The 27,626-nt window shown below is 36.0% G+C and overlaps 1 protein-coding gene and 1 non-coding gene across 2 annotated transcripts; both read left to right on the forward strand.

The window, feature by feature from the left end:
* Positions 1-1,813: 1,813 nt before the first annotated feature.
* On the forward strand, positions 1,814-4,046 carry LOC133881962 (probable WRKY transcription factor 9). Its single transcript, XM_062321038.1, has 5 exons — positions 1,814-2,085; positions 2,228-2,365; positions 2,560-2,928; positions 3,017-3,130; positions 3,304-4,046. The coding sequence occupies exons 1-5, from the start codon at positions 1,903-1,905 to the stop codon at positions 3,958-3,960; spliced, it is 1,461 nt and encodes a 486-aa protein (XP_062177022.1). The 5' UTR covers positions 1,814-1,902; the 3' UTR covers positions 3,961-4,046.
* An 11,961-nt stretch (positions 4,047-16,007) lies between these two features.
* Positions 16,008-16,114, forward strand: LOC133882975 (small nucleolar RNA R71). Its single transcript, XR_009902789.1, has one exon. It is a non-coding gene; the product is annotated as a small nucleolar RNA R71 (small nucleolar RNA).
* Positions 16,115-27,626: the final 11,512 nt, after the last annotated feature.

Consider the following 27,626-nt stretch of genomic DNA (forward strand, 5'->3'; position numbering starts at 1 on the left):
ATACAGTTCATCTATACTGACTAATGAAAAAAATTCTATGACAAATTTCATATGCTATTGGCAATGGAGGCTATTATTTTTAATTTACTTTTTTATTGACTTACACAACTAGCCTAGAGAAATGAAAAACTATTGAAATTGTGACTTACATTCTTTACTTACCAGATAAACACCGACCTAATATCCATACGACCCAAGTTTTATTTTTGGGTCACATAGAAGCCTGCAAGCCTAGTAAGTATCTGGCTTAAGGCACACGCATATCAATAAATAGGCAACAAATCCTCATGATTATGAGACTACAAACCATTCTCTTAAAGAAAGAAAGGAACGTCCACCAAAAAAATCACCTAAAATACTTTAACGTGATCAAAGGTCTGATTAGTCACTAAATCAGTGATATTCTTTTTTCACAGGCATCCACTCAAGTTAAGACCACGTTTATATAAGATTAGCGAAAGATTAGACCCAAATATATATATATGCTCTCATGCCGTAATCTTTATCTATTTCTCTGATTCTCTTATTAATTAATTACTTTATATCAGCACCTTTACTGACTTAAATATAAAAGGTGATGTCACCGCCTCACTCCTCCTTTGCAATGTACCTCTTTAAAGTTTGACTGTCTTGCAGAGATTTTGAATCGAGGATTAAGCTTGTGTAATCACTATTAATTTTTTGTATTAATACACTTCTTCACAAAATCCTCTTAAAATCGCCTTCATATCCAGTTAAACATTTGTTTTTTGGTATAAAAACCAATATAACTTTGTTAATTATATGCCCTTTTACCTTTCTTAGTTTCAGTTCTCAACTTTCTCTCCGCACTGTATTAATTAATTAATCTATTTATCTCTCTCTCTCTCTCTCCATTGTATGCTACTACTTATTTAATTTTTTTTTTTTAATAGAAATCTTCATATCATTAATGTGGATAATTGCATGTGCCTACCGTATGTATACTTTTACATGCATATGCATAAAATATGTACAAAAATCCAATGGAGTAAGTATTTACAGCAAAATCATAGCAATAGATTAATGGGTTAGAAAATTGATCAATGGATTAGAAAATTAAGTGTTTTTCTTTTGAGAAAGAGTAATGTTATTTTTGATACTCATTAATCATACTCATTTTATATTGTTGATGTAACTTCCCATTTTGGCTACTTTAAGAAAAAAAAAATCATTTAAAATAGACCACACCAACCAATATATAATAAATGTAATAAATAAGTGTGAAGAGTTGCATTACTCCATAAATAAGTTATTAGTGTATTATAAGAAACACAGCAAGAGTGGCATGCAAGAAAGGCTTTTGGCTGGGCTGTTTATTAGCTTTAAAAAAAAAAAAAAAAAATGCGCTCTTTTTTACTATGTAGAGTAACAAGGTCATTGAAGTTGAAAAAAAAAAGTTCCAAATGGGTATATTTTAATGTCATTCATATTGTTGTGAGTTGTATTTGCGGGAGGGATTAATTGTTTGATTTTGAGTTTGGTTTATAAAGATTTAGTTCATCCAAATAAAAGAAAAAAATGTTACCTAGTAATTACTATATAATTGTTATTTAATTTAGATGAAGTGATAGTGAAAATTAATTTTTATTTTTTTATTTATATAATTTTTTACAAATACTAATTTTTAATTACTATCACATCATTACTTAAATTGTATGACATTCTTATAATAGAATATGGATAGACACATGCATCCACATACATAGAAAACTGTTTTTTATTAATTAAGATTAGGTTTATTAAGAAGGCAATAAAAGTCAAAGCGTAGATGCGTCCTTTGTGTGCCTAATAATAAGTCTTTGAGACGAAGGAATTGACTTCGGTGCCTCAAAAGCAGCATTAATAGGAAGAAAGAGATTCTCCAATTTTGTCTCTTGTTCAATGGGAAGAGAAGAGGAGAGAGAGATGGAGATTCATCTGTCACTCAAGGACGTAGATGCTAAAGAAGAAGAAGCAAACGAACATGGTACAGAAGAAGCAGCTGAGGCCATAGCAGGAGAAGTAGACGATGATGCATCATTAGTACAACCATCTCTGCAACAAAACATCATGAAGACTGAAGAGGTATATATATATATACCCTTATAAATGTCTTTCTTCCTTATATCTATCGATCAATATATATATATATATATATATATATATACATATATACATAATTGTATAAGAAAATTGATCGACAAAGAAATCTATCATATTCTATTAGTTGTCTGTGCTACAAATGGAGATGAACCGCATGAAAGAAGAAAACAAGGTGTTGAGGAAGGTAGTAGAGCAAACAATGAAAGATTACCATGATTTACAGATGAAACTCGCCACAATCCACCAAAGTAACCAAGAAAAGGTAAAAATCCAGTTTCCTTGTTTAATTTTTTTTTTATAACCGGGTATCCGGGACTTGGCCTTGACTAAATTTCAGGATCACGGTGTAAAGCCGGGTCGGATGAAATTGGAAAGAAGTGTTTCTTGTTTATTGAATATCTGTCCATTGTGTACGTTATGCATAAATTAATTAATATGTAGCTTTAATTTAATTAGGATCCTCAAATCTTTCTTTCTCTTCGCGGTAACCACGAGGCTAGTCAAGAATCGAAGACAGTTCCCGAAATTCAAGGTATCAGCAACCAAAGAGCTCCCTCACCGTCGCCGTCACCGTCACCGGCACACAAGGATGGTATTAGGGAGAGTGAATTAGGGTTGTCACTGAGTCTACATACAGATGTTGAAGAACAAGAACGAGTGGAAGGTAAAGAAGAGGATCAGTATACGGCTGAAGAATCGGCAAGTTTTACCTCACTACAAAACAAGCTACAGCGGAGTGATTTCACCGGAATTACAAGCCATGCTGCCTCCCAAGCCAATAGGAAAGCTAGGGTTTCGGTCAGGGCCAGATGTGAAGCAGCCACAGTGAGTTTAATTAATTTAATTATCACGTAATTCTAGTTTCTATATATATATATACATATAATCAAAAGTAGTTTTGCTATATATCTAGATGAACGATGGATGCCAGTGGAGAAAATACGGGCAGAAAATTGCTAAAGGAAATCCTTGCCCACGAGCCTATTATCGTTGCACAGTGGCTCCTGGCTGCCCAGTTAGGAAACAGGTACAGATTTTTACTGTAACGTTATTTTAGTCGTATATATAACAGTCTACTGAATATCATTATTTTTATTATTGCATGTTATATAGATGTTGAACTAATTTGCTTCTCGATGTTGGTATTAAATTTGGATAAATGTTGTTTAGTATATTATTGATTTGAAATATTAATCGTAGGTGCAGAGATGCTTGGAGGACATGTCTATACTGATAACAACGTACGAAGGTACACATAACCATCCACTTCCTGTAGGTGCAACAGCCATGGCTTCCACGGCGTCAGCAGCTTCGTTTATGTTATTAGATTCAAGTAATACAACCTCCACTTTCACCCAAGCATCCCTTCCTAATTACTATCATCCATCAAACATAATTAGAAGCATAAACCCTAACGACCCTTCCAAAGGGATTGTTCTTGACCTTACAAGCAGCTCTAATTACGATCATCATCATCGTCCCCCTCAATTCCCAATGCCTGGCCCCTCCTCATATTCATCATCATCATCATCTCTACAAGGTTTCAGTAATTGGATGGATCATGGGAAACAAACATATCATAATAATGCCAATTCTCTCACCAACAATCTATTTCCTAGCCTTAGATCAGGAGTACTGGATGACGAAAATGTGACAGCAATGGCTTCAGATCCTAAGTTTAGGGTCGCCGTTGCGGCTGCTATCACATCTCTCATTAATAAAGAGACCCATACAAGTCATCCTGTGGGCACTACTTTTGGTCCTAGGGATAATGGGGAGACTGCTACCTCTACTACCAATAACTTGCTCCTTGAATCTCTCCCGGGAAATGGTAACCCAATTAGGCATTCTCCTTGAACCAATTTGAATACTAATTACATGTATATTTCTTGTATATCTTTTGTATATTATTTTTTTTAAAATTAATTATTAAATTTGTAGAACCCACATATGAATCTTGCAAATTCAATAATTAATTTAAAAAAATGATGTACAAAAAATATACAAAAGATGTTAAAAAATCATTTCTCATTTTCTATAGACATACACAGACTTAATTTGTATCATTAGATCTTGTAAAAGATTTGCTTCTTTATTTGTTCAATAAAATTAATATTATACCATATTGCAGTTTCTTTTTTGTTTTTGGTCCTCTTCTCCGCTTATTACTGCCTGCTTTTTGATATATATATATATATATATATATATATATATTTCTTCAATAATTAAGTTGTTGAATTACATTGAACGATTTTGTAAACATTATATATGGCAAAATATGATGTATCATTCTCTATCATCCGGCTAAGTAAATATTTACCTAAAAGTAATTAGCTATATAACACATTTTTTCCATTTTAGCTATCAATTTTTTCAAAGCATCTACATCGGGATGAACATTTTAGTTCTCTGCTTTTATTATTTTATTTAAAATATTATTTTTTTATCTATTTTTACTATTCCCAAAAGAGAATTATTTTGATTTGTTTTTTTGTTAATTTAATTTATGCACTACTGTTGAGTTACCGTGCTCACCAAATTTACTGAACATTGTAGTAGCTAGCTAGCCAAATTTTTAACTATTTTAACTAGTTAGTTGGATGTAGAGTTCTTTCGGACATTTTTTTTGTTACGGGGCTAGCCAAAATAATATTTTTAGCAATTTTGGCTAGCCCAATGTGAGTGTTCTCCTTGCACACGTACAATTCATTGTAGGAAAAGTGGAGATCCACTGAATTATATATATAAAAGGTTGATTGGATTATAATTAGTTTGATAAATCGGTATAACAAGAAATACTATCGACATGCCTTTATATATGTCGCCCTCATAAAAGTACTTCATCCTACAATAATCATCTTGCTTTAGTACTTCTCTGTCGGCGTAACCAGTGCCTTAATTTACGTATAAGCCGGGATCATAGGATCTGGTAAAGATTATAATATTATTGCTAACTTTTGATTCACAATTGCGTGATGTAAATTTATTTCAGACTGGATTCCATTAATTTAAGTATTCGTATTATTCATTGAGATCTGAATCTAAAAGATGAAGTCAACTCTTGTCTAGTTAGTAAAGCCAAAACAAGCTAGGCACTGGCCAGTGTAGAATCTATTCACTCAGGATAAAGATTTATCTAACTGAATTGCTTGTGATTTGGATAAGTAATGTGAGAGACTATGGTTATGTTTGGTATGCGTGTAACGCCTCCAAAATTAGGCAATGATTCTACTTAACTTGGAGCATTACTGGCAGTACCCCTAGAACAATTAATTGGTAATTGCCTAGTAAAACCACCATTTATGAACTAATTAGAGTGAAAGAAAAGCGGAAAGCAGAGGAATATGAAATCTGAAAAACTAAAAGTAATTAAACCTTAAATAATGGTATCATCAAATATAGACCGAGAGTTATCCAAAATTGATTCCAATCTAACAAACATGGTACTAAGGGACCTTTTACTTAGCTTCTTCATCCTTGTAAACTTCTCAACTCTAACCAAAGTGATGCAAACCTCAACCGACATGCTTTGAGACCCAACAAATAATATTGGAATATTTGCCCAAGAAAGATAAAATTCATATTTTGATAGAAAATCCCGACCCAACGTTTATAAATGAAACGTGAACTGAAGGTATAAAGTAACAAATTCCGACCCAATGATTATAATTGAATCACGAACCGGAGGTATAAAATAGCAAATCTCGACCCAATGATTATAATTGAATCACGAGCCGAAGATATAAAATTTGAACGCAACAAGAAAGAATCCTTGATAAGTTCATAAGTTCATAAGTTCTCTGAAGAACCAATAGAAGAAAATAAACCTTACATTTTTTATTCAATCATGCTTCATTACAATGAGTGGATGCTATTTATAACATTTTCAACCCTACATACCCACTATAAGGAAAAGGAAACTAACGTATTTCGAAAATAAGAAAATAGATGAAAAAAAATGGACTAAAAACATAAGAGCCTAAAATTTAGCACTAATAATAGGCAAGTCAATCAGCCAATTAATTGGTATATAATTGGCAAGTCAATCAGCCAATTAATTGGTATGAAATAGGCAAGTCAATCAGCTGTTAATTGGTCTAAAATTAGAAAGTAATCAGCCACATTCTCCTTCTAATTCCACGCCCAATCAAGCCATAATCAGCAATTAATCCATGCTATTTCTAAGGAAGTTACAACCATTAATGCACGCCCAATCAAGCAAGATCAACCCCATCAATAGCTTGGATTAAATTTATTACGCATTCATCTTTCTTTGGGCCAAGCTTGGAATGCCCTGTTTTAAAATCACCCCAGATCTCTTGATTCAGCCCATGAAGTGCTTCTTTGATCTTCTTGGATCTTACTTTAGTAATAGGCCCAACTAAAACATGCAATGGATCCTTTAATAGTGCATGTTGATTCTCATCACAAAATCAACCTGATAATTATCGACATACAGAGGGGGTTGAGACATAGGAGAGCAGTGAGTAAGCCTTGACTTAGTAAATAAATCATTACAAGACTAGTTATGAAATAAGCCTTAAGAATCAACTTTTAATTTCCGGAATCATAAATGTGAGTATTTTGCAAAATGAAGAGTATTGCCCCCGTTACTATGCTCTCAATAAAGTTCATGGTTTGTGTTCAAATAATTATGGAGAGATAATTCTGGTGACAATACCTAGGGTTTGATGTAGTAGAAATCATGCTAAAATATATTTATATATGTATATGTTCTAATTCATCTCATATGGTCTACGTAGGATATTAATCCCTTCACGACAGGGTTTACACTGTCCCATGAGACCTGTAATACAACACATATGCCCCGGATATGTACACATACCGTCATATACTAGCAGCTTGACCAAGTCCGACCGAGTGTGGCTCACACTACTAGCAAAGTCGTAACCGTGACCCTCATTCAAGCATGGTACGTTGGTCACAAAACAACCATTGGTCCAAGGCCCATCATAAGACATTATAAACATTTGACCATGAAGAACAACCCTTACAATAGTAAGCTCATGGCCATTCTACTGCACGTACCGGTGTACCGTGTCTTACAATGCAATAATATGGTTCATTTATCACAAAAATAATAATACTCATCTTAGAACAATTATAAAATACTTATGAAAATTTAACAGTCTTATAACATTTCATTTAAGAAAAGTTAATCATGCTCTCAGTCAGCCAACATATCACATTTATTATAAACTCAATTTCCTAAGTATTTACTTATCTCGTCAGCTCATCCATACACTTTGACATCCTGGGTTTCTGCTACTGTGAAACATAACCTATGATTAGTAACACTTCTTAATCTACGACTAAACCCTATTCAACATTTCTGGTATGCCTCGATCGTTCGACAACAAGGACAATCGTTTGTCTCACGAGTGATGAACGTTTGTGCAAGGTTTGGAGAACGTTCGACATTACCAGAATGAATGAAAATCTAAAGATAATCTAAACCTAACGTGCTAGCTATTAAACAAACTTCCTAATAGCATAATAAGGACATTATTAAACACATTACCGTGACCATTTATAAAAAATCAAGAGTGGTTGAAAGCATATATTTTGAAAATGGAAATTAATCTATAAAGCTTGCATGAAATGAAAATTGTAAAACAAACAGTACACCAGTAAGGATAGAACATTAATAATCGTGAAAGAAGGGTTAAGCACCAAGAGGTAAATGAAGGTGGATTTATCAACAAAAGTTATCTTCTCACTCTAGAACTTTGCTCTAACCAAGAACTGTGATAGAACATGTGTATGGAGAAGAAATGGTGTTGAGAGGCATAAGGTAAGGGGTACTTATAGGCAAAGAATGTAGAGGATAAGGATCAATTGATTTGGTCATTTGGCGAACTTTCCTCAAGTAACTAACGAATGTTCGTGTAAAATTTAGGGTTAGACGATCATTCGGCATACGGCCGCGATCGTTCGTGGTATGATCTAACACACACGCTGAAGGCATGAGATATACCTTCCGACACACTGTACAATATGTCAACGATCGTTCCTGGCAGGGACCGCAAACGTTCCTAGTGGGGGACCACGAACGTTTTTGGTGGGAACTACGATTGTTTGCAAAAAGGGATAAGGATGACTAATTATGTCAGCTAGGGTTTCTCTCGATCATTCGTGAAGGAATGACAAATGTTTGTCAAAGGTGCATCAAATGTTCCAAGAATCATGAAGAACGTTCAGGGAGGAAAATAAATGAATTTTAAAAGCATTTCATTTGTAAAATTATTTTTGATGGTTGTGTAATTTGATTAACCTTTTTTTAAAAAATATTGATTTTTATACGGGGCAACACAAAGCAGAATGGCTATTTCATTAGAAAAAGGAAGAAAAAAAAAAGAAAAAAAAAGAATAGAATTACTTTTTTAGGATTCTAGGAATGAAAGAATGTGCAATATAATAGTCTTGGTGTTATAATATATGATAATAAACTAAAAATTGGAATAATTGAGAGGAATAACTATACCTCAGCCTAAGGAATATTCAATCGCTCATGGGCTATGAGAATGGCTATGCCAAGACTATTTCATTCCACACCCTTACATTTTTAATAAAAACTATTCATTTTTCTAATGAAATCACTATTATGCGTACCAAATGTAACCTATATGGAACCCACTTTCTTAGATATGTGGTCGGGTAGTCCAAAATTTATTTGGATAAGTGAATTCTATATAGGGTCTCTCACATTATCTGCCTAAATTGCTAGCAATTTACCTAGGTAATTGTTGTTGATTATACTTAAAGTCTAATCTTAAGTTGAACATTTTCTTCTTTACGAAGATGCAGTTTTGAGGATGTGCTTTGTGATTTAAGATGTGGATATGGTTTTTTGATAGACCATTAGTGTGATCCATAAAAGATGTCTTTATCTAATTAAGTAAAAGCGAAAGACATAAAAGAGAGAAGTATTTCTCTCTATACCATTTTTTGTAAGGGTTTGATCCAAGTGATTTGAGATATTTTAGAATAATTCTAAATACTCAACTCTCATCCCTTGCCGAAGATGGAATTGTCGGGCACTGCTTCTACAAACTTGGATTCGACAAGGAGTGGGCAACATCAGCAGCATAGACACTTTGTTGTTGCGAGCGTCTGGCTTGTGTGTTAACCTCCTACACCGAACGAAATTTTGGTAGAAGGTTTTTAAAATGCGAAAATTATAAGGTAATTCGCAAACTCACCTTTAGTGTATAGTTTATGCTGGGTATGTCGCAGATCTGGGTATAAACACATTGTCGCAAAAATGGTTGTTATAAAATGAACTGAAGCAAGTCGTACCCATTGTTAAATTTTATAAAATATAATGACAAAATCATTATTGTTTTTTCATGAGCAGTGATGAATTTTGTTAGTAATAAAAGATTGGGTTTTATTCATCAATATGGTTGTTCATCAATGTGTTTGGAATCTTGAAATCCCTGAGTTTTTGTTGTTAGAGTATTGATTTCGTATGTGTTAAAGGCCTTTGTTTTCATTCATGCTATGATCGTACATTAATGATATAAACCATGTTGGCAACATGTTAGATTACAGAAATCTGCATTATTATGAGGATGGGTGTTGTGAGTTTTAAAGTACTCGCAAGCGCATGAATCACATGCAATATAGTGTGTGTATAAGTGCGAGCTCGAATTTACAGGGAATTGTGTTGCAAAAATTAATTTCCATTTAAACTAATTCTATTTTAACCTAGTTCCAAATTTTTAGGGTTTTAACATGCAAAATAATAAACTAAATAAAAACTGAATAAGAACAATGTATAAAAAGCACCAAGGTTTCAGAATCCACCTCGCCAAATCAAACAACATATTCTTGTATTTTACTCATACAACTGATAAACAAATAAGCCTTATTCATTGTTTAAAGTTCCTCAAAAATGCATATTAAATCATTCAATGAATCCAACCATTGAAGAAATTACAACGAATACTCAATTGAAATCAAATCATCCACTGTATCCATTTGATAAACAAGTCACAATAGATATCCTCTTTCAATCGAATGATTCAATGTATTCATCGGTTGAAACACATCGAATATCCAACTTTTAATAAATAATCATTCAATCAAAAGATATAAATCAATTAATTGAATTAGACTTGAACAATATTTTGATAAACATCGAAATTGTACAAATGAAATAACAAGAACGTGAGTGTTTATCAATAGCGAGGTTTCATCTTCCACCATCGTTGAAGATTTAGCCTCTCATGACTAAATTCAACATTCTAAATTGAATTGAAAACATAAAAACAATGAATGACTTACAAATACAACAAGCTGTCTGACTCCAAGAGAAAACAAAGAGAAAAACGTCTACTAAAAAACTAATCTGATATTGTGCCTCCCACCATGCTATACTTTTCTTTAACTCTTCAAGCCTTAAAGAAGTATTCTGAAATTTTGCTCTAGGTAGTAGTGTGTCTTTCATCAATGTTTAGATGCCTATTTATAGGGATTAGGAGAACCCTAAAAGCCCTAGGAATATTAGAAATTCGGAGGTCAGTCCCTTAGTCTGAGTAGGAGACTAAAATTCCAATCCAAGAAGGAAAAAGATTCAAAATTCGTCCAAATTTGCGGTCTTTTATTGTTGGGAAATTTTGGTATAGTAACCATCCAAATTAGGCAAATCCTATTTCAGACATATTTATTGATGTTTTTATTAGCTTTCCAATGCTGCTAATTTCACCGAAATCTGATACTTGAACAGAAAGTTATGATTAAAATACATTTTAAAGCACTATGTTGTTAACAAACAAGGACTTCCACACAAACACATGGTTCATACATCATGAGCAGGCTTAACATCGTGAACATCACAATCACATCATGAGGACATAAAAAATCCTTCAACTCATAGCTGGAATAATTGAGATAAAACATGCTCCAATAAGTGCAAAGTGAGATTAACATAGACTCATGAGGTTTCAATTTTTCTCAAAGCTTGTGTACCCCAAAATTCATAGGAATTCTATCAGATGAAAACATTCAAGGCTTAAATCAAAATGTGCAATTCTTTTTTTAATTTTTTAATTTTTTTTATGTGTAGGCTGTGCAATGCTTGACTTCCTTAAATTTTCTAATTGACCTATGTAACGAGTGTTGGGCCAGTGATTCCCAAACCAGATGGTTTTAGGCACTAGATGTAGAAACATCCACAAGGCTTAATTACTCAAGTTAAAAAAAGGCTACAAAGCCAAACTAGCCATACAATCAACCAAATTGAATTTCTCATCTTTTTACGTGAACGCTCAATGCTTAGTGAGGCAATAGATCCGGTTACTCAATGAGAACTCAAACCGAAGATTTTTTTTTTTTTTTTTTTTTTTTTTTTTTAGATTTAAGCCAAAGTTTCATCAACCAGTCATCCTACAAATCTCAAGAAACACATTCATCAATTCAACTCTCATATCTCACAGACCCTATGCTATATATATATATAAACACTTCTTATTACACACCTCTTACACACCCACCATTTTACATGAGCTGTGGCCCATGTGGTGTGGGTGCCACCCTATGTGAGAGGGTGGATATGTAAGGGGCATGTAAGGAGTATTTTTGTAATACTCCCCATATATATATTTAAAATTTTTTACACAAAAGCAATAAAAATACTAGATAGAACTGTCAATTCCAACCCCAAACTAAAATGATACATTGTTGTTGTGCAAATATCTGCCTAAATAAGGTAAATACTTGTACGTTTTACTCGCAAGTGCACAAGATCAGAAAGATAGTATATTAGGCAAATACGAGATCATTCCTATGAGGATTGGTAAATTATGCTTTAAAAAGATATTCCTAAAAGAGATATGTTTAATTAGACGAGATAAAAGATTGAATTAAAAATAATAAGAAGAAAAGGTAGGGATTCAATATCCACCGCTAATTATACTCAAATAAGATTTGCAATATGCACAATACTATAATCATAACATGATGCTTAATGTTTACCAGCCACAAGGGAATGGTATCTTCTCCTAAAGCTATTGCTTTTCCTAAGCAACGAGTCAGGCATGGTATCTACTCTAACTCTTTTCTTTCTTGAAGGATTTAGCATGGTATCTACTAAGTTGTTCTTCAAGAAAGCATAAATATATGGAAATCGGTAAACACACTCAGATTGGAATATGGTATCTATTCCAGTTGTCTTTATGTTGATTAATTCAAGAACTTGTGTCGGGGTTCTTTCGTTACTCTATTATGCCCAGGACTCGGTCATCCAAATTGACTTCAATAACAAATCCATACCACATGCATATGATGGCCAAACATAAACATGCGAGGAATTCAAGAAACTAGAATTAATCAAGTTAAGCATCAATATATAAATTGTAGCAAAGCAAATTGAAAAGCTTAAAGAGACATGATTAGGGCTTCAATCGAGCCCTAACTAAAGTATTAGTTACAACTAATATAAACTAAAATTATATACATATAGAAAATAAATAAAGGAAGAAAGAAAATAAAAACTAGAAAGAACCTCATTCTTGATGTAGCCTTTGATTCTTCTTCAAAGCTTGTGTGTATTTTTCTTCAAATGTTACAGGCCTATTTATAGGGATTAGAGAGACTCTAGAAGCTCTAGAAATCCTAGAACAATTATAAATAGGTCTTATAGTCCAAATAGAATAATTACAAGTCTTTTCTTTTTCTGAAATTTTCATCCAAGTAGGAAAAGGATTCTAAAATTCATACAAATTTGCGGTCTTTTATTTCGGGGCGATTTTGGCATGGTAAACATCCAAATTAGGGAAAAACTATTTCTAACATATTTGTTTCATTTTGTCTTAGCTTTCCAATGCCACCAATTTTGTTTCCAAAAATAACGAATTTTTGCCAACTTCTCTTTCCTTAAATTCAAAATTGATTGGAATTGAATCTATCCAAAAGTGACTTTGCTGACTTCATCATAATCTTGGAATTTGATGGATTTTCTTCCAAAACCTCTAAAATACAAGAAAACACAAAAACAACACAAAACATTAAACTGTAACAAAACTAGGAGCTTAACATATGTAAATTAAGGGGCTTGAATGTGTAATATTCAGCACTTATCACAACCCCCAAACTTACATATTGCTAGTCCCTTAGCAATGCAAAATTGAAAATAAAAAGAAAACTAAAACAATAACTACTCTACTTCCTCTGTCGCGGGAAACACGATTGCATTTAGTGTATGCAATGAGCCTTTTAAACCCCTAGGACTGCCTAGTGGACGAGTGAAGTCTCGTGAGGGTTTGCCATGAATGATACCCACAAACATTATGCAAAAATTCATGTTTATTCCAAAGAGTTAAGTGTCACCAAAATTATGATTCTCATTCATTAGCAAGCTTAGAAAGATAAACTCCATCTTCAATATAAAATAGAATTCCAAAGTCTAACCACTTACAAATGACAAGCTGAGGCATCACAAGCTCAATTTAGCGTAAGGTGAACTAACACATAATCATGAGGTTTCAAATTAGTTCCAATGTGCAATGACTCAATATCTCAAAATTCAATGGGATCCCCATCAAATTGAATAACCAAGGCATAATAGCAAGAGCTTTATTCTCTCTCTTTTTTTTAGATAGACTGTGCAATGCTTAGTTCTCTTAAGCTTTCTAATTGACCCATGTAATGAGTGTTAGGCTAATGCTCCCAAACCAGATGGCTTTAAGGCACTAGGTGTGGAAACACCCCTAAGAGCTTACTAACTCGAGTAAAAAATGCTACAGAACTAAACTAGTCATGACTTTAACCAATCCGAGCTTCTCACTTTTTGAAGTGAACATTCAATGCTTAATGAGGCAAGAAGTCTAGTTACTTAGTGAAAGCTTCAAAAATGGTTTTTTTTTTTCTTTTTTTTTTTGTTCTTATTATTATTATTATTGTTGTTGTTATTATTATTATTATAAATATGCCAAGGTATCCATCCAACAAGTCACCCTGCTTCACTTAAGACATTGAAAAATATACAATCAGGTTCATATATCATACGTCACAAATTATATGCTAATGTGCTTGTGATAGTTTAGATTGACACAAATGAATCTTTAGATGCCAAAAGTAAGTAGTAGGACTTTAGAATCAATTTCAAATAATCATGTGTTCAACATTCTAAGCTCACCAATGAAATTCAAATCACAATTTTTAGATCAACAGAAGTCTTAAAAATAACATGAACATGCAATTCAATTATCACTTTTTATTTTTTTAATTTTTAATTTTTATTTTAAACAAAAAGTGTGTGTGTCCCATACCCCCAAACTTAAACTACACATTGTCCTCAATGTGTAAATAGAATGGAAAGACCATACCCGAGAGATGAGAAAATTGGTTGGACTAGGTATGGCCCGTAGCATACCCCCAAACTTGAATGTAAAAACACTTGTCCCTGAAAAACAAAACTAAAAAAACAAAACCAAGGAAAGGAAAACTAAAAAATAAAAAAGAATAGAAACTAAAATTAACCACAATAAAACTAAAATTAACCAAAATAAAATGAACTATAATTAAAAACAAAACCATAATTCTTTAAAGGATATGGATTTTCAGTGCATGCAGTGGCCTCAGTACCACTAATTTGGGCAGATGTGCTTGAGCTCTTGGACTGCTCGAGCACTGTTGGTAGTAGCTTTTGAGTTTAAATTTGAAACACCAATCTTTTCTTCTCTTGGACCATAGAGAATGAATTCTACCTACAAAAAGGTAGTTCCTAGTGGTCATAGATCGGGGTACATCACTCTGAGAATTCTCAAACAATTTCTCATCCGAAAGGGAATCATGAACTAGAATACTATGTGGAGAATACTTACAGAGTTTTTCTACTTTGATGACCTCAGTTTGCTCGTCTAATAGCAGTAACAGACTATTGTCATAGCCTCTTGGTAATTTGGGAATAGAAGTTGATGTTGAAGAAGCCTCAGTGCTCACTTCCTTGCCTTTTTCCCGATGTAGATCATTTGTGACCTCAATTTGCTCCTTCCCCTCTTCCTTATGATTTTCGACCACTTCTTCACTCCTCAATGTTGTGAGCAAATATCTACTAGGATTAGCCACCAATTGACTTTGAAGCTCTCTTTCTCTTTTGATGTCGTTGATGATTTGTCCACAGTGAGCTTCCATTGGGAATTTGCCCCTTTTTTCTCTCACTTAACTCTTTGGCCAACTGCCCCACTTGTGTTTCCAATCTTTGAATAACTTGACTTGTCTGGGCATTGGTCTATTGTTGCTCAGTCAAAAATTCGAGTAGAGCATCTTCGAGGTCATTCTTCTTTGGCTCTAGATTCGGTTGGACCATTTGTGGTGGAGCTTGATAGTTATTTCCCCGTTGGAAATTTCTTTGCTGCCCTTAGGGATTTTGCACATTCTGAGTGTTACTCCATGAAAAATTAGGGTGGGTTCGCCACCCTGCATTGTAGGTGTTGGAGTATGGATTGTTCTTTGGAGGGTAATTATTCTGGCCCACATAATTTGCTTGCTCCTGATCTATAAATGAAAACATGGGGTAAGTCTCAGTGGTGTGGTCAAAATGAGAACATATGGCACATACCTCCAATTGAGCAATCTATTGAATGTGAGAGATGTTATGAGTAGTCATGACTTTCAGTAGCATATCCAGTTTCCTCTCCAAGGTAGCCATCTGAGTTTGAACTCCATTATTGCCATTCACTTCGTAGACGCCTTTTCTTTTGAGTCCTTGCCTCCCTCAAGATGAGAATTGTTGGGAGTTTTCGCTTAAAGTCTCAAACAGTTCTTTTGCCTCATCGCTATTCTTTTCCATTAGTACACCTCCACAAGCTAAATCTACAAGACTTTTCTTAGAATCATTTAAACCTTCATAGAAAGCTTGTACTTGATCGTCCTGAGATAGATTATGATGTGGGCATTTTAGAAGTAGCTCCTTGAAGTGCTCCCACACCTCAAAGAATAGGTCTCCATCTTTTGGTTGGAAGGTTTGAATCTCCCTCCTCAATTGCCTAGTCCATTGGGCTGGAAAGAACTTTTTCAAGAACTTTGTGGTCAACTCCTCCCAATTGTAAATAGACCCTGCAGCCAAAGAATTCAACCATAACTTAGCATTATCTTTCAAGGAAAAAGGGAAGAGAATTAACCTGATTCCTTCCGCATTTAAGCCATTGATGTTTTGAGTTTTGCAAAGATCAAAGAAGTCTCGAATGTGTAGATATGGATCCTCTGTAGGTGTGCCTTTATAGTGTGGAACCATATTGAGCAACGAAGACAAATCAAAATTGCTTTGCACATTCGGTTGAAAAGCAATGCAAGAGGGCTGATTTGGATTTTGTGGTATGAAGGAACTCTTCATCGGCTTCCGCTCGGGTGAATTCTCTACTCGTACTCCTGTCATGTCTTCCTCAACTTTGAATATGTTTTCTAATTCTGAGGTGTCTCTACACTGTCGAATAGTGTGTTTGATCTTTGGATTGTATGTAATGATGTCTAAATTCTGAGATCGACGACCCACTGCACTTGATCCTAGTTGCGCTCGAGCGTATATGAAATGTGCACTTGATCGCAAGACCAGAATCTAAAATATGTAGAAAAGACTCAAAAACAGAAGAGAATCTGTTTTTTTTTTTTTTTTTTTTTTTTTTAAAAAATTTTTAGATGAGCATAAACAGAAATAACTAAAATAAAGGAAAATTTTAAAAACACAATTTAACAGAATCCCCGGCAACAGTACCAAAAACTTGTTGTGCAAATATCTACCTAAATAAATAGGCAAATACTTGTATGTTTTATTGGCAAGTGCCTAAGATCAGAAAGATAGTATAGTAGGCAAATACAAGATCATTCCCACGAGAATTAGTAAATTATGCTTAAAAAGATATTCCTAAAAGAGATATGTGAAAATAAATATTGACTTCTAATTTATCCAAGTGTGTGTGTTTGTGTGCAACAAAATATTTTAAATGCGAAATTTAAATAAGACAAGATATTTGTTACGAAGTGGAAACTCTGTGAAGAGAAAAACCACTCCGGGGTAGCTAAACCCAGGAACTCCACTATCCAAAAACAAAGCTAGTTACAAGACACTTGTACACACATACCCTTATGCAGTAGCCATACTTTTAACTCTGACACAAAGCCTATCGTGAATGCTTCCCAATCAGATCTCCTACTTGAAGGGGTTTTTTGATGGATTCCTTTACCTTAGGGCCGACTCCTAAGATATACTTCACACGAACTGTTGAGCACACACCGGCAACGGCTTGAGAGCTACCAGATCTTCAAATCTCCCTAAACACCCTCTCAAAGCTAAGAGAATTCAATACCGAATTCTATACAATTGACAAGCCAAGGGCGCTCTATTTATAGGCTTACAGAAAACCTAAATCTGCTGAGATTTGGACTCTGGCTATCGATCGTTCGGATGGAAGTTAGCCACGTCCAGACGGTCTTCTACGATTGCCTTTCAAAAATAGCACAATTCTATCCGTATTAGGTCCATGTCCGAACGGCTTGGCAAAGCGTCTGGACGGTCTTTGCTATAACTTCTTTCTGCGTTCGAACGAAACACTGGAATATTCTGAATTGTTGGACAACATCCGGACGTGTTGCCACATTGTCCGGATGACTTGCAGAGACTTCCCAAACAGTGTCAACTTCTGAAATCCAACTCCGTGTTGAATGATGATTGACCTAGCATCCGGACGGTGTTGCTCTGTCGTCCAGACGTCTTCAACGTAATCTGCTAGACACTGCGGGGTATCCAGATGCCTTCAAAGGCTCGTCTGGACGATTGCACAGGAACCAGTTGATTTGCTTGGAATATGCAAGGACTCTTCATGGACATCTTCTAGAAGCTTGTGATCAGTCACATGAGCACTGCCCGAATAAATGAAGACTCTGAATAAAACCGATCATCCAGTTAATTTGCAACCACTACATAAAGTGTTTTTTTGTTATCCAGAATGCAGCCAACATAAAATCCTAACAATATGTTTAATAAGACGGGATAAAAGATTGAATTAAAATTAATAAGAAAAGGTAAGGCTTCAGTATCCACCACTAATCATACTCAAATAAGATTCACAATATGCACAATACTACAATCATAACATGATGCTTAATGTTTACCAGCCACAAGGGTATGGTATCTTCTCCTAAAGCTATTGATTTCCCTAAGCAATGAGTTAGGCATGGTATCTACTCTAACTCTTTTCTTCCTTGAAGGATTTAGCATGGTATCTACTAAGTTGTTCTTTGAGGAAGTATAAATCTATGGAAATTGGTAAACACACTCAGATTAGAATATGGTATCTATTCTAGTTGTCTTTATGTTGATTAATCCAAGAGCTTGTGTCGGGGTTCTTTTGTTACTCTATTATGCCCAGGACTCGGTCATCCAAATTAACATAAATAACAAATCCATACCACATGCATATGATGGCCAAACATAAACATGCGAGGAATTCAAGAAACTAGAATTAATCAAGTTAAACATCAATATATAAATTGTAGCAAAGCAGATTGAAAAGCTTAAAGAGACATGATTAGGGCTTCAATCGAGCCTTAACTAAAGTATTAGTTACAACTAATATAAACTAAAATTATATACATACAGAAAATAAATAAAGGAAGAAAGAAAATAAAAACTAGAAAGAACCTCCTTCTTCATGTAGCCTTTGATTCTTCCTCAAAGGTTGTGTGTATTTTTCTTCAAAGGTTAGAGGCCTATTTGTAGGGATTAGAGAAGCTCTAGAAATCCTAGAAAAATTATAAATAGGTATTCTAGTCCAAATAGAATAATTACAAGTCTTTTCTTTTTCTGAAATTTCCATCCAAGTAGGAAAAAGATTCCAAAATTCGTACAGATTTGTGATCTTTTATTGCGGGGCAATTTTGGCATGGTAAACATCTGAATAAGGAAATCCTATTTATGACATATTTGTTTGATTTTGTTTTAGCTTTCTAACTCCACCAATTTTGTTGCAATCCAATACTTGAGTCGAAAGTTATAATTAAATTACTGAGAAATGCTCATTCTGGATTCTTTCCAAAAATAACGAATTTTTGCCGACTTCTCTTTTTTTAAATTCAAAATTGATTGGAATTGAATCTATCCAAAAGTGAGTTTGCCGACTTCGTTATAATCTTGGAATTTGATGGATTTTCTTCCAAAACCTGTAAAATACAAGAAAACACAAAACATCAAACTATAACAAAACTAAGAGCTTAACATATGTATATTAAGGGTCTTGAATGTGTAACATTCAGCACTTATCAATTGTCCTCAATGTGACCAGAAATACAATATCGAATGGGTGATGCAAGTCTGGTGTAATGTAGGAGAACACTCCCCCAAACTTGAATGGCAGACACTTATCATGAAAACACAACAAAAACAAAACAAACAAACAAAATCAAATGATAAGGAAAGGAATGAGGGTTGCCTCCCACAAGCGCTAATTTTTAGTCTTCAGCCAGAATTTCCACAATCGACGACAATGACTCCGAATAACTAGGATTCTCCAATAAAGTAGTCTCAAACACTCATGCCTCTCTAAGCGCTTCACCATAGGATCTATGAATGGGAATGGAAAATGATCCTTCCTTGTGGCGGCATTCAACTTATGGTAGTCTATACATACTCTCCATCGTGAAGGAATACGAGTTCGCACCTGTTAGTTTGTCTTGGCTGCATTTTATTTGACAAAATTACTATTATGCAATATTGTCATTTTATCAGGGATGCCGTTTATTTCAGAGTCTTCATTTCAGAAACGTGTTTCAAGATATTCAAAGAAGATTATGTGCAGGTTCCAAATTAGAGAAGTTGGATCCTAAGTTTCTGATTGGATGGCCCATTCTAGCATCCGGACGCCAATCAGTGTCAAGAAGCTTAGAATAGTTCAAGGTTACATCCGTTCAGATGTCACGGCAACGTGTCCGGACGCTCTTCAGATTTTGACAAGAATTAGCTTTTCTTTTGCAGACACATATATGGGAAGACAATTGCATCCGTTCAGACACGATCCTTAATAAGGCAAGACATGGAGAAGAATTGCAACCGTCCAGATGTCAAGGCAACATCTTCTGGGCACGGTCCTTATTATAGTAATTACGTGTAACAGAAGTGTAGCCGTCTGGAGTCTAGGGCAACACCTTCTGGACGCGGCCCTAATATAGAAATATGTGGAGCGCGTTATGGAAAGCCGGTTGCATAGTTCACCGTTCGGAAGCTCTGAGTTACCGTTCGGATGCCGCCTAGAGAAATTCGTTTTAGACTTGTATTAGGTCTGTTGAGCCTATAAATAGAGGCCTTTAGGCATGTATTCTTTACAAAATTTGGTATTGAATTCTTTATAGCTTAGAGAGGGTATTTAGGGAGAAATTGTGAAGATCGTCTAGCTCTTAAGCTTTTGCCGTTGTGCTATTACTGTGCTCGTATTTGAAGTCTATTTTATGGAGGAGCTGTTGTGAGTTTTAAATTACTCGCAAGTGCACGAATCGTTTGTAATATAGTGTATGTGCAAGTGCGAGATCGAATCCACAGAGAATTGTGTTGCAAAAATTAATCTCTATTTAAACTAATCCTATTTTAACCTAGTCCTGAATTTTTGGAATTTTTTTCATGCACGATAATAAACTAAATAAAACTAAATTAAAAATAATAGATAAAAAGCACTAAGGTTTTCGAATCCACCTCGCCAAATCAAAGCACATATTCTCATGTTTGTTTATACATCTTATGTGTTAGTTTGTAATTAGCTACATTCAATTGGACAAAATCACTTCTATGTAATGATGCTTATTAGACAGGGATACTGTTTTATTCAGAGTCTACACTTCAATTATGAGCCTCAAGAAGTTCCCTTGCATCCGTCCGGACGACGTGATATTCCATTCGGACGCTCATCTATCAAGCATCATCCTTCTGGACGACGAGAACTTTTCGTCCGGACCTCCCTCTGTGTCCAGAAGCTTCCAACTGCTCTCGGTTGCATCCTTCCGAAAGTCTCAACAACGCGTCCAGACGACTTTCAGTATTCAACAAGAAAAAGATTTCTTTCCAAAACACAGATATGGGAAGACAGCTACAACCGTCCGGACAATGTAGTGTTCTTGTCTGCACGCTATCCTTGATAAGGCAAGTCATGCAGAAGAAGTTCAACCATTCGAACGCCAGACTCCATGGTCCGGACAATCAAGCCTTAATATGGAAATTGTGTGCAACAGAAGTGCAACTGTCCGGATGCTAGGGCAACATCTTCCAGATGCGGCCTTATTCAGGAAAGAATATCAAGCAAATTTGGTAAGCCGGTTGCACAGTTGTCCGTTTGGACGCCCTCAGCTACCGTCTGGATGCCGCCTAGGAAAATCGTATTAGACACGATTTAGGTCTTTTGTAGCCTATAAATAGAGGCCCTTAGGCATGTTATTGGTAAGAATTTGGTATTGAATTCCGTAGAGCTTAGAGAGTTTATTTTAAGAGTTATTGTGCTGATCCGCTCACTCTCTAGTCGTTGCTGTTGTGTGCTGTTGCTATGATGAAATTGAAGTCTATCTTAGGGGTTGGCCCTAAGGTAAAGGATTCCATTGAAGACCCTTTCAAGTAGGTAACTTCGTTGGGAGGCATTCGTGTTAGGTTACACGTCAGAGTTCAAGGTATGACCATTGCATAAGGGTATGTGAGTGCTACTGCTTTGTAACAAGCTTTGTCTTCTAAATAGTGGATATCCTGGGTTTGGCTGCCCCGGAGTGGATTTTTTCTTAACTGAGTTTCCACTTCATTAACAAAATTCTTGTGTCTTTTAAATTCCTCTTTTTATATTATTTTGTTAACACATTGTGCACACACACACGATTAAAATAGAAGTCATTTATTTTTCAATTGGTATCAGAGCTTGGTACACTCTAAGAAGATTAAATTCTTGAGTGTAATTCTGTTTGACTTCTATTTCTTTTATCATGTTTGTCAATTTTGATTTGATGAAGAAAGGTGAACTCCAAAGGGTATCAAATTGTTTAAACAATTTGAAGATTTTAAATTGTTAGTATTTTATATTGGCTACATTCTGGATAACAAAAAACACTTTATGTAATGGTTGCGAATCTTCAGAATCTTCATGTATTCATACAGTGTTCAAATCAAAGCATGTGACTGATCACAAGCTTCTAGAAGATGTCCATGAAGAGTTCTTGCAAATTCCAAGCCAATTCAACCGGTTCTTATGCAATTATTCGGACGAGCCTTTGAAGGCCTCCGGATGCACCGCAGTGTCCAGCAGTTTGCTTTGAAGACGTCCGGACGACAGAGCAACACCGTCCGGACGGTTAGGTCAATTAGTATTCAACACGGAGTTGGGTTTCAGAAATCGACACTGTTAGGGAAGTCTCTGTAAGTCGTCCGGACGACATGGCAACACGTTCGGACGCTGTCCAGCATTTCAGAATATTCCAGTGTTCCGTTCGAACACAAAAAGGAGTTATAGCGAATACCGTCCGGACCCTCGGCCAAGACGTCTGGACGTGGACTTGACAAGGATAAAACTGAAAGGATATTGCAGAAGACCATCCGGACGTGGCTAACTTCTGTCATGATGCTTGACAGCTAGAGTCCGAATCTCAGCAGTTTTAGGTTTCTGTAAGCCTATAAATAGAGGGCCTTAGGCTTGTCAATTGTACAAAATTCAGTATTGAATTCTCTTAGCTTTGAGAGGGTGTTTAGGGAGAATCGAAGATCCACTAGCTCTCAAGCCGTTGCCGGTGTGTGCTTAACAATTCGTGTAAAGTCTATCTTAGGGGTCGGCCCTAAGGTAAGGGAATCCATCAAAAACCCCTTCAGGTAGGAGATCTAGTTAGGAAGTGTTCATGATAGGCTTTGTGTCAGAGTTAAAGGTATGACTACTGCATAAGGGTAAGTGAGTACGAGTGTTTTGTAACTAGCTTTGTTTTTGGATAATGGAGTTCTTGGGTTTGGCTGCCCCGGAGTGGTTTTTCTCTTCACAGAGTTTCCACTTTATAACAAATATCTTGTCTTATTTAAATTTCGCATTTAAGATATTTTGTTGCACACAAACACACACACTTGGTTAAATTAGAAGTCATTATTTATTTTCAATTGGTATAAGAGCTTGGTACACTCTGTTTTAGATTTATTTCTTGAGTGTAATCTCTTGACTTCTATTTTGTTTATTTTTATAAATGTCTCAAAATCTTAATTCAGTTCCGCCCTTTGATGGGACGAACTATGGCTATTGGAAAGCCCGCATGCGCTTCTTTTTTAAAATCAATGGAAGTCTGGAAAATTGTTGAAACTAGTTGGATTAAACTAGAAGAAACAGACAAAATTACTATTACTCAAACAAGCGCACGACTCTCCAATGATAAAGCCCTCCAGGCACTGTGTCAAGCACTTTCACCATCTAAATTCGCAAGAATTTCAAATTGTGAAGTTGCTAAAGATGCATGGCAAATTCTAGAAACAACATATGAAGGCACAAAACTGGTAAAATCTGCCAAGCTTCAAATGTTGATTTCTAAATTTGAAGAAATTAAGATGCTAGAAGAAGAGACCTTCAGAGAGTTCTACACCAAGATTAGCGACCTAAGAAACTTGATGGTGAGTCTAAGAAAATTAGTATTTTGGCCTTATTCTGTGTTTGGACAAAATCACTTATGTGTAAATGATGCGGCAAACAGGGATTCCACTTTTCAGAGTGAAGTAAGAAGAATTACAAAGTTCCCTGTCAGCCGTCCGGACGATGTGTCATCTCGTTCGGATGCCCATCTGTCTACTGTTCCATTCGTCTGGACGACGTGTCACTCCGTCCGGACATCAAACAGACAAGCATCACCTGTCCAAACGATGTGCTTCTTCCGTCCGGACACCTACTTCGTATCGAGAAGCTTCTGTGCAAACTTGCTCCGTCCGGACGTTTCAGCAGCACGTCCGGACGCCTAGCAGTTCTCGAACGGATCACTGATTCTTTCCAAGTTTCAAGAAAGGGAAGATCAATCAACCGTCCAGACGATGTGGTATCCCGTCCGGACGCGTATCTCCGTAAGGCAAGAATCGCAGTTCAAAATGAACCATTCGGACATCTAACAGTTGTGGTCCGGACACTGGTGCATCGTATATGGTAACTGACGATTCGATTTCAACTGTCCGGACGTATCCCTCTCATGGTCCAGACGTACGCGTATCAGATATGGAAATTGCGTGTTGAAGTTTAGCCGTTCGGACACTCCTACCCCATGGTCCGGACACGTGAAGCCTGTTATGAAAATTACTTGCAGCGACGTGCGTCCGTCCGGACGATCGAGCCATCTCGTCCGGACGATGTTCTTATACAGGAAAGATTTCTCCGCAAAAATTTCGGAAAATCCTATTGCACAGTTGTCCGTCCGGATGGCTCCCAGGCAAAATTTGTTTGACGCCCATTCTGACCCCCAGCCTATAAATAGGGGTCCTTGGGCACTTAGAGCTGCATGAATTCAGTGTGAATTCCATTAGAGCTCAGAGACGTGATATCTCCTCTGAAGCCGTTTTTCAAGTGTGCTGTGCTGCAAACCGAAGTCTATCTTAGAGGTCAGCTCTAAGGTAAGGAGTTCCATTGAAGACCCCTTCAGGTAGGTGAACATGGTTGGGAAGCGTTCGTGTTGGGTTACACGTCAGAGATCAAGGTACGACCACTGCATCGGTACATGTGAGTGTTACTATCTTGTATCTAGCTTTGTCTTTTGAATAGTGGAATTCCTAGGTTTGGCTGCCCCGCTTCTCTTAACTGAGTTTCCACTTCGTCAACAAAATATCTGTTCATTTACTTTCCGTTGTGCTTTAATTTTTGTTGACACTTATGCACACACTTTACTTTTAGAAGTCATTTCAATTTTTCAATAATAAATTCAAGAAGAAGTTTTCTGACAGACTAAGAAAGGCTCCCCACACAGTTGAGTCAGAAAAAGCAGAGAAGAAAGATCCGAGGGGTCCCCAATGCTTCGAATGTTCAGGTTTCGGGCACATCAGTACTGAATGTGCAAATTTGAAGAAATTAAAATGGAAAGCCTTTAATGCAACTCTAAGCGATGAGTCTGAGAAGGAAAAAGAAACTCCTAAGGAAGAAAAATTCCTAGCCTTCGTGGCCCCACATGAAGAAAAGGAGGATTCTCAATCTTACTACTCCGAGAATAGTGAAGAAGAAGATATGCAGTTAGCTTATCAACTTCAATATGTAGAGTTCTTAAAACTGAGGGAGAAATACAAGCAACAGGTACTAGAGCTTAATAACCTCAAGACTGAGAAGACCGCCATGCTCATAAAGATCAATAATCTAGAAGAGAGGCTTCTGGAGACACAGTTACAGCTAGAAAGAGTCTCAGACGAGAAGCTAATTCACATGCTCTCTATTTAGAAGTGCCCAACCGACAAGACCGAACTCGGGCATGTTCCTCCTTCTACTTTTGATACTCCTTCTACCTCCTAGACTATTTTTGTGAAGCCAGCTATTCCCAAGTGTCCACCCTTAATCGTGGATAAGTGAAAAACTGTTTTGCATGGGGAAGTACCAGTCATCCCTCAGCCTCCGGCCAAGCTTCCTATCGGAAGAAAGCCTCCTACATGCCATCACTGTGGCGAGCCAAGGCACATCAGACCTAAATGCCCACATCAGCAAGTTCAGAGGAAGAAAAAGTGGCAGGCTCCTAAAACTCCCATGTGTCACCAATGTGGAGTTAGCAGTCATATCAGACCTAGGTGTCCTCCACCTAAGCCACCCAGGCATCATAGATCTTTGCCTAAAAATCATGTTCCGAGGCATCAGCAGCTGCAAAAGCCTACTCAAGCAAGAAAGACATGGGTCCCCAAGAAGCTGTATATGGAGGAACAGAAGACTGTAGGAAGGAAAATCTCCTATGAAGGAACATCTTCCGTTAGTTCCTTCATGCAAGATCTGATCAGATTTCTGGCACTACAACTAAAGAAGGAAGGACAGGACAAGAAAGAGGACATCCAACTCCCAAGGGGGAGAGGACCTACCCAGTAGATGAGGTCACAAATGTCTAGGATTTTGGTTCCTAAATCCTAGAGCATGACAGGTACACTTGCATAGCATTTTTATAGCATCATATGAAATCTTTGCATGTTGTTATGGAAACATCTTTTCTATCCCTATATTCCCTCTTATTTGTCTTGAGGAAATTCTACAGGTATTAAATAGGAATGACAGAAAAAGCATATCGAGCTGCTGCTTTTCTACCATGATTTTGTCAAACCTCTCTCCCTGAGGTCAAGTTTGCTTTTATCTTACATGCTTGTACTATACTATCCTCTTCATTATGAAGCATGTTTTTGTTTTCTTTTTAATAAAAAATAAATAAAAAAAGGGGAAAAGGATGTAGAGTTTTTGTTGTTCCATTTTATAGCTTCCAAATATCTTATGTATGTTTAATTGATGCCTCAATTTTTGATGCATTTATCTTTTGCCTTTATATAATTGAGAGTTTTTCTTGATATCTGCAAAGTTTTCCAGTGGCATCCATACTAGATAGTTGCTTTTCTCATGCGATGAAAAATGTGCACTATTCAAGGCCCCCCTAAGGTATTTTTTTTCTCTCCTCTGACTTTTAGCTTCTGAAAATTCTATATGAGAGCGATTTTTTTTTTCTAAGATGGTCAAATTGACCAACTTGCTAGTTGAACCTAGAACCCATAAATTATGGCATTCTTTCTAGGTTGGAGCACCAAGTGATAAAAGCATTCAAAACTGAATAAATATGGATAAATAAAAAGATTCACTGCTTATATGCTATAAATCTGTTCTTGAAATTGTCCCTATAGAAATAGTCAGTGACCAACTCATTGCGGAAATAGACGGTCACTAAAGGACGATGTAAAAGAAAATGTGTTGCAGCTTAGGGGGAGTGTATCAGATGAGGGTGCCTAGGCCCTAGTAAAATGAGGTTGATTCGTCCGGACGTCCCTTCTCCTTGTCTGGACGGGTGTGTTTTTGCGATCTCTTATGTGGCACTACATCCAGACGTCACTAAATTACCGTCTGGATGGTGAGCCCTGTAGGGTTATATTGCATTCCCCCCCAAGCCGTAGCTGATGAGTGCAAAATATTGCATATATGGACCCCTTAATTTGCATTTACTAAACCTTTAGTTTTGTTATTTTCTAATGTTTTTGGTTTGTTTTGGTATTCTAGTATTTTGCAGGTCATTGAGAGAAAACAATAGCTTTAAGGTGAAAAATATAAAGTTTGAAAGAAAGCACACTTTGAGAAGACCTAGATGATGTGGTTATGTTCAACCAAATCAAGGAGATGACTAAATCGGAATTTCTTTAATTGGAGTCAAAATCGGATTAAAATTCAGATTCTGCACATGTCATAGTATTTTGGCCATAACTTTCAGTTCAAATATCAGATTGAATTGAATCAAGCGGCGTTAGAAAGCTATCTCAATTTTATACAAATCATTATGAAATAGGATTTTCCTAATTCGGACGTCGACTATGTAAA

Source organism: Alnus glutinosa, chromosome 11, assembly GCF_958979055.1.
Source record: "Alnus glutinosa chromosome 11, dhAlnGlut1.1, whole genome shotgun sequence".
NCBI classification, from domain to species: domain Eukaryota; kingdom Viridiplantae; phylum Streptophyta; class Magnoliopsida; order Fagales; family Betulaceae; genus Alnus; species Alnus glutinosa.

What these genes read in the sequence shown, in the direction of transcription:
- LOC133881962 (XM_062321038.1), top strand. Translation starts at nt 1,903, where the DNA reads ATGGGAAGAGAAGAGGAGAGAGAGATGGAGATTCATCTGTCACTCAAG. An exon ending in CCAGATGTGAAGCAGCCACA is followed by an intron (nt 2,929 to 3,016) that starts GTGAGTTTAATT and finishes CTATATATCTAG; the next exon opens with ATGAACGATGGATGCCAGTG. An exon ending in GCTGCCCAGTTAGGAAACAG is followed by an intron (nt 3,131 to 3,303) that starts GTACAGATTTTT and finishes TATTAATCGTAG; the next exon opens with GTGCAGAGATGCTTGGAGGA.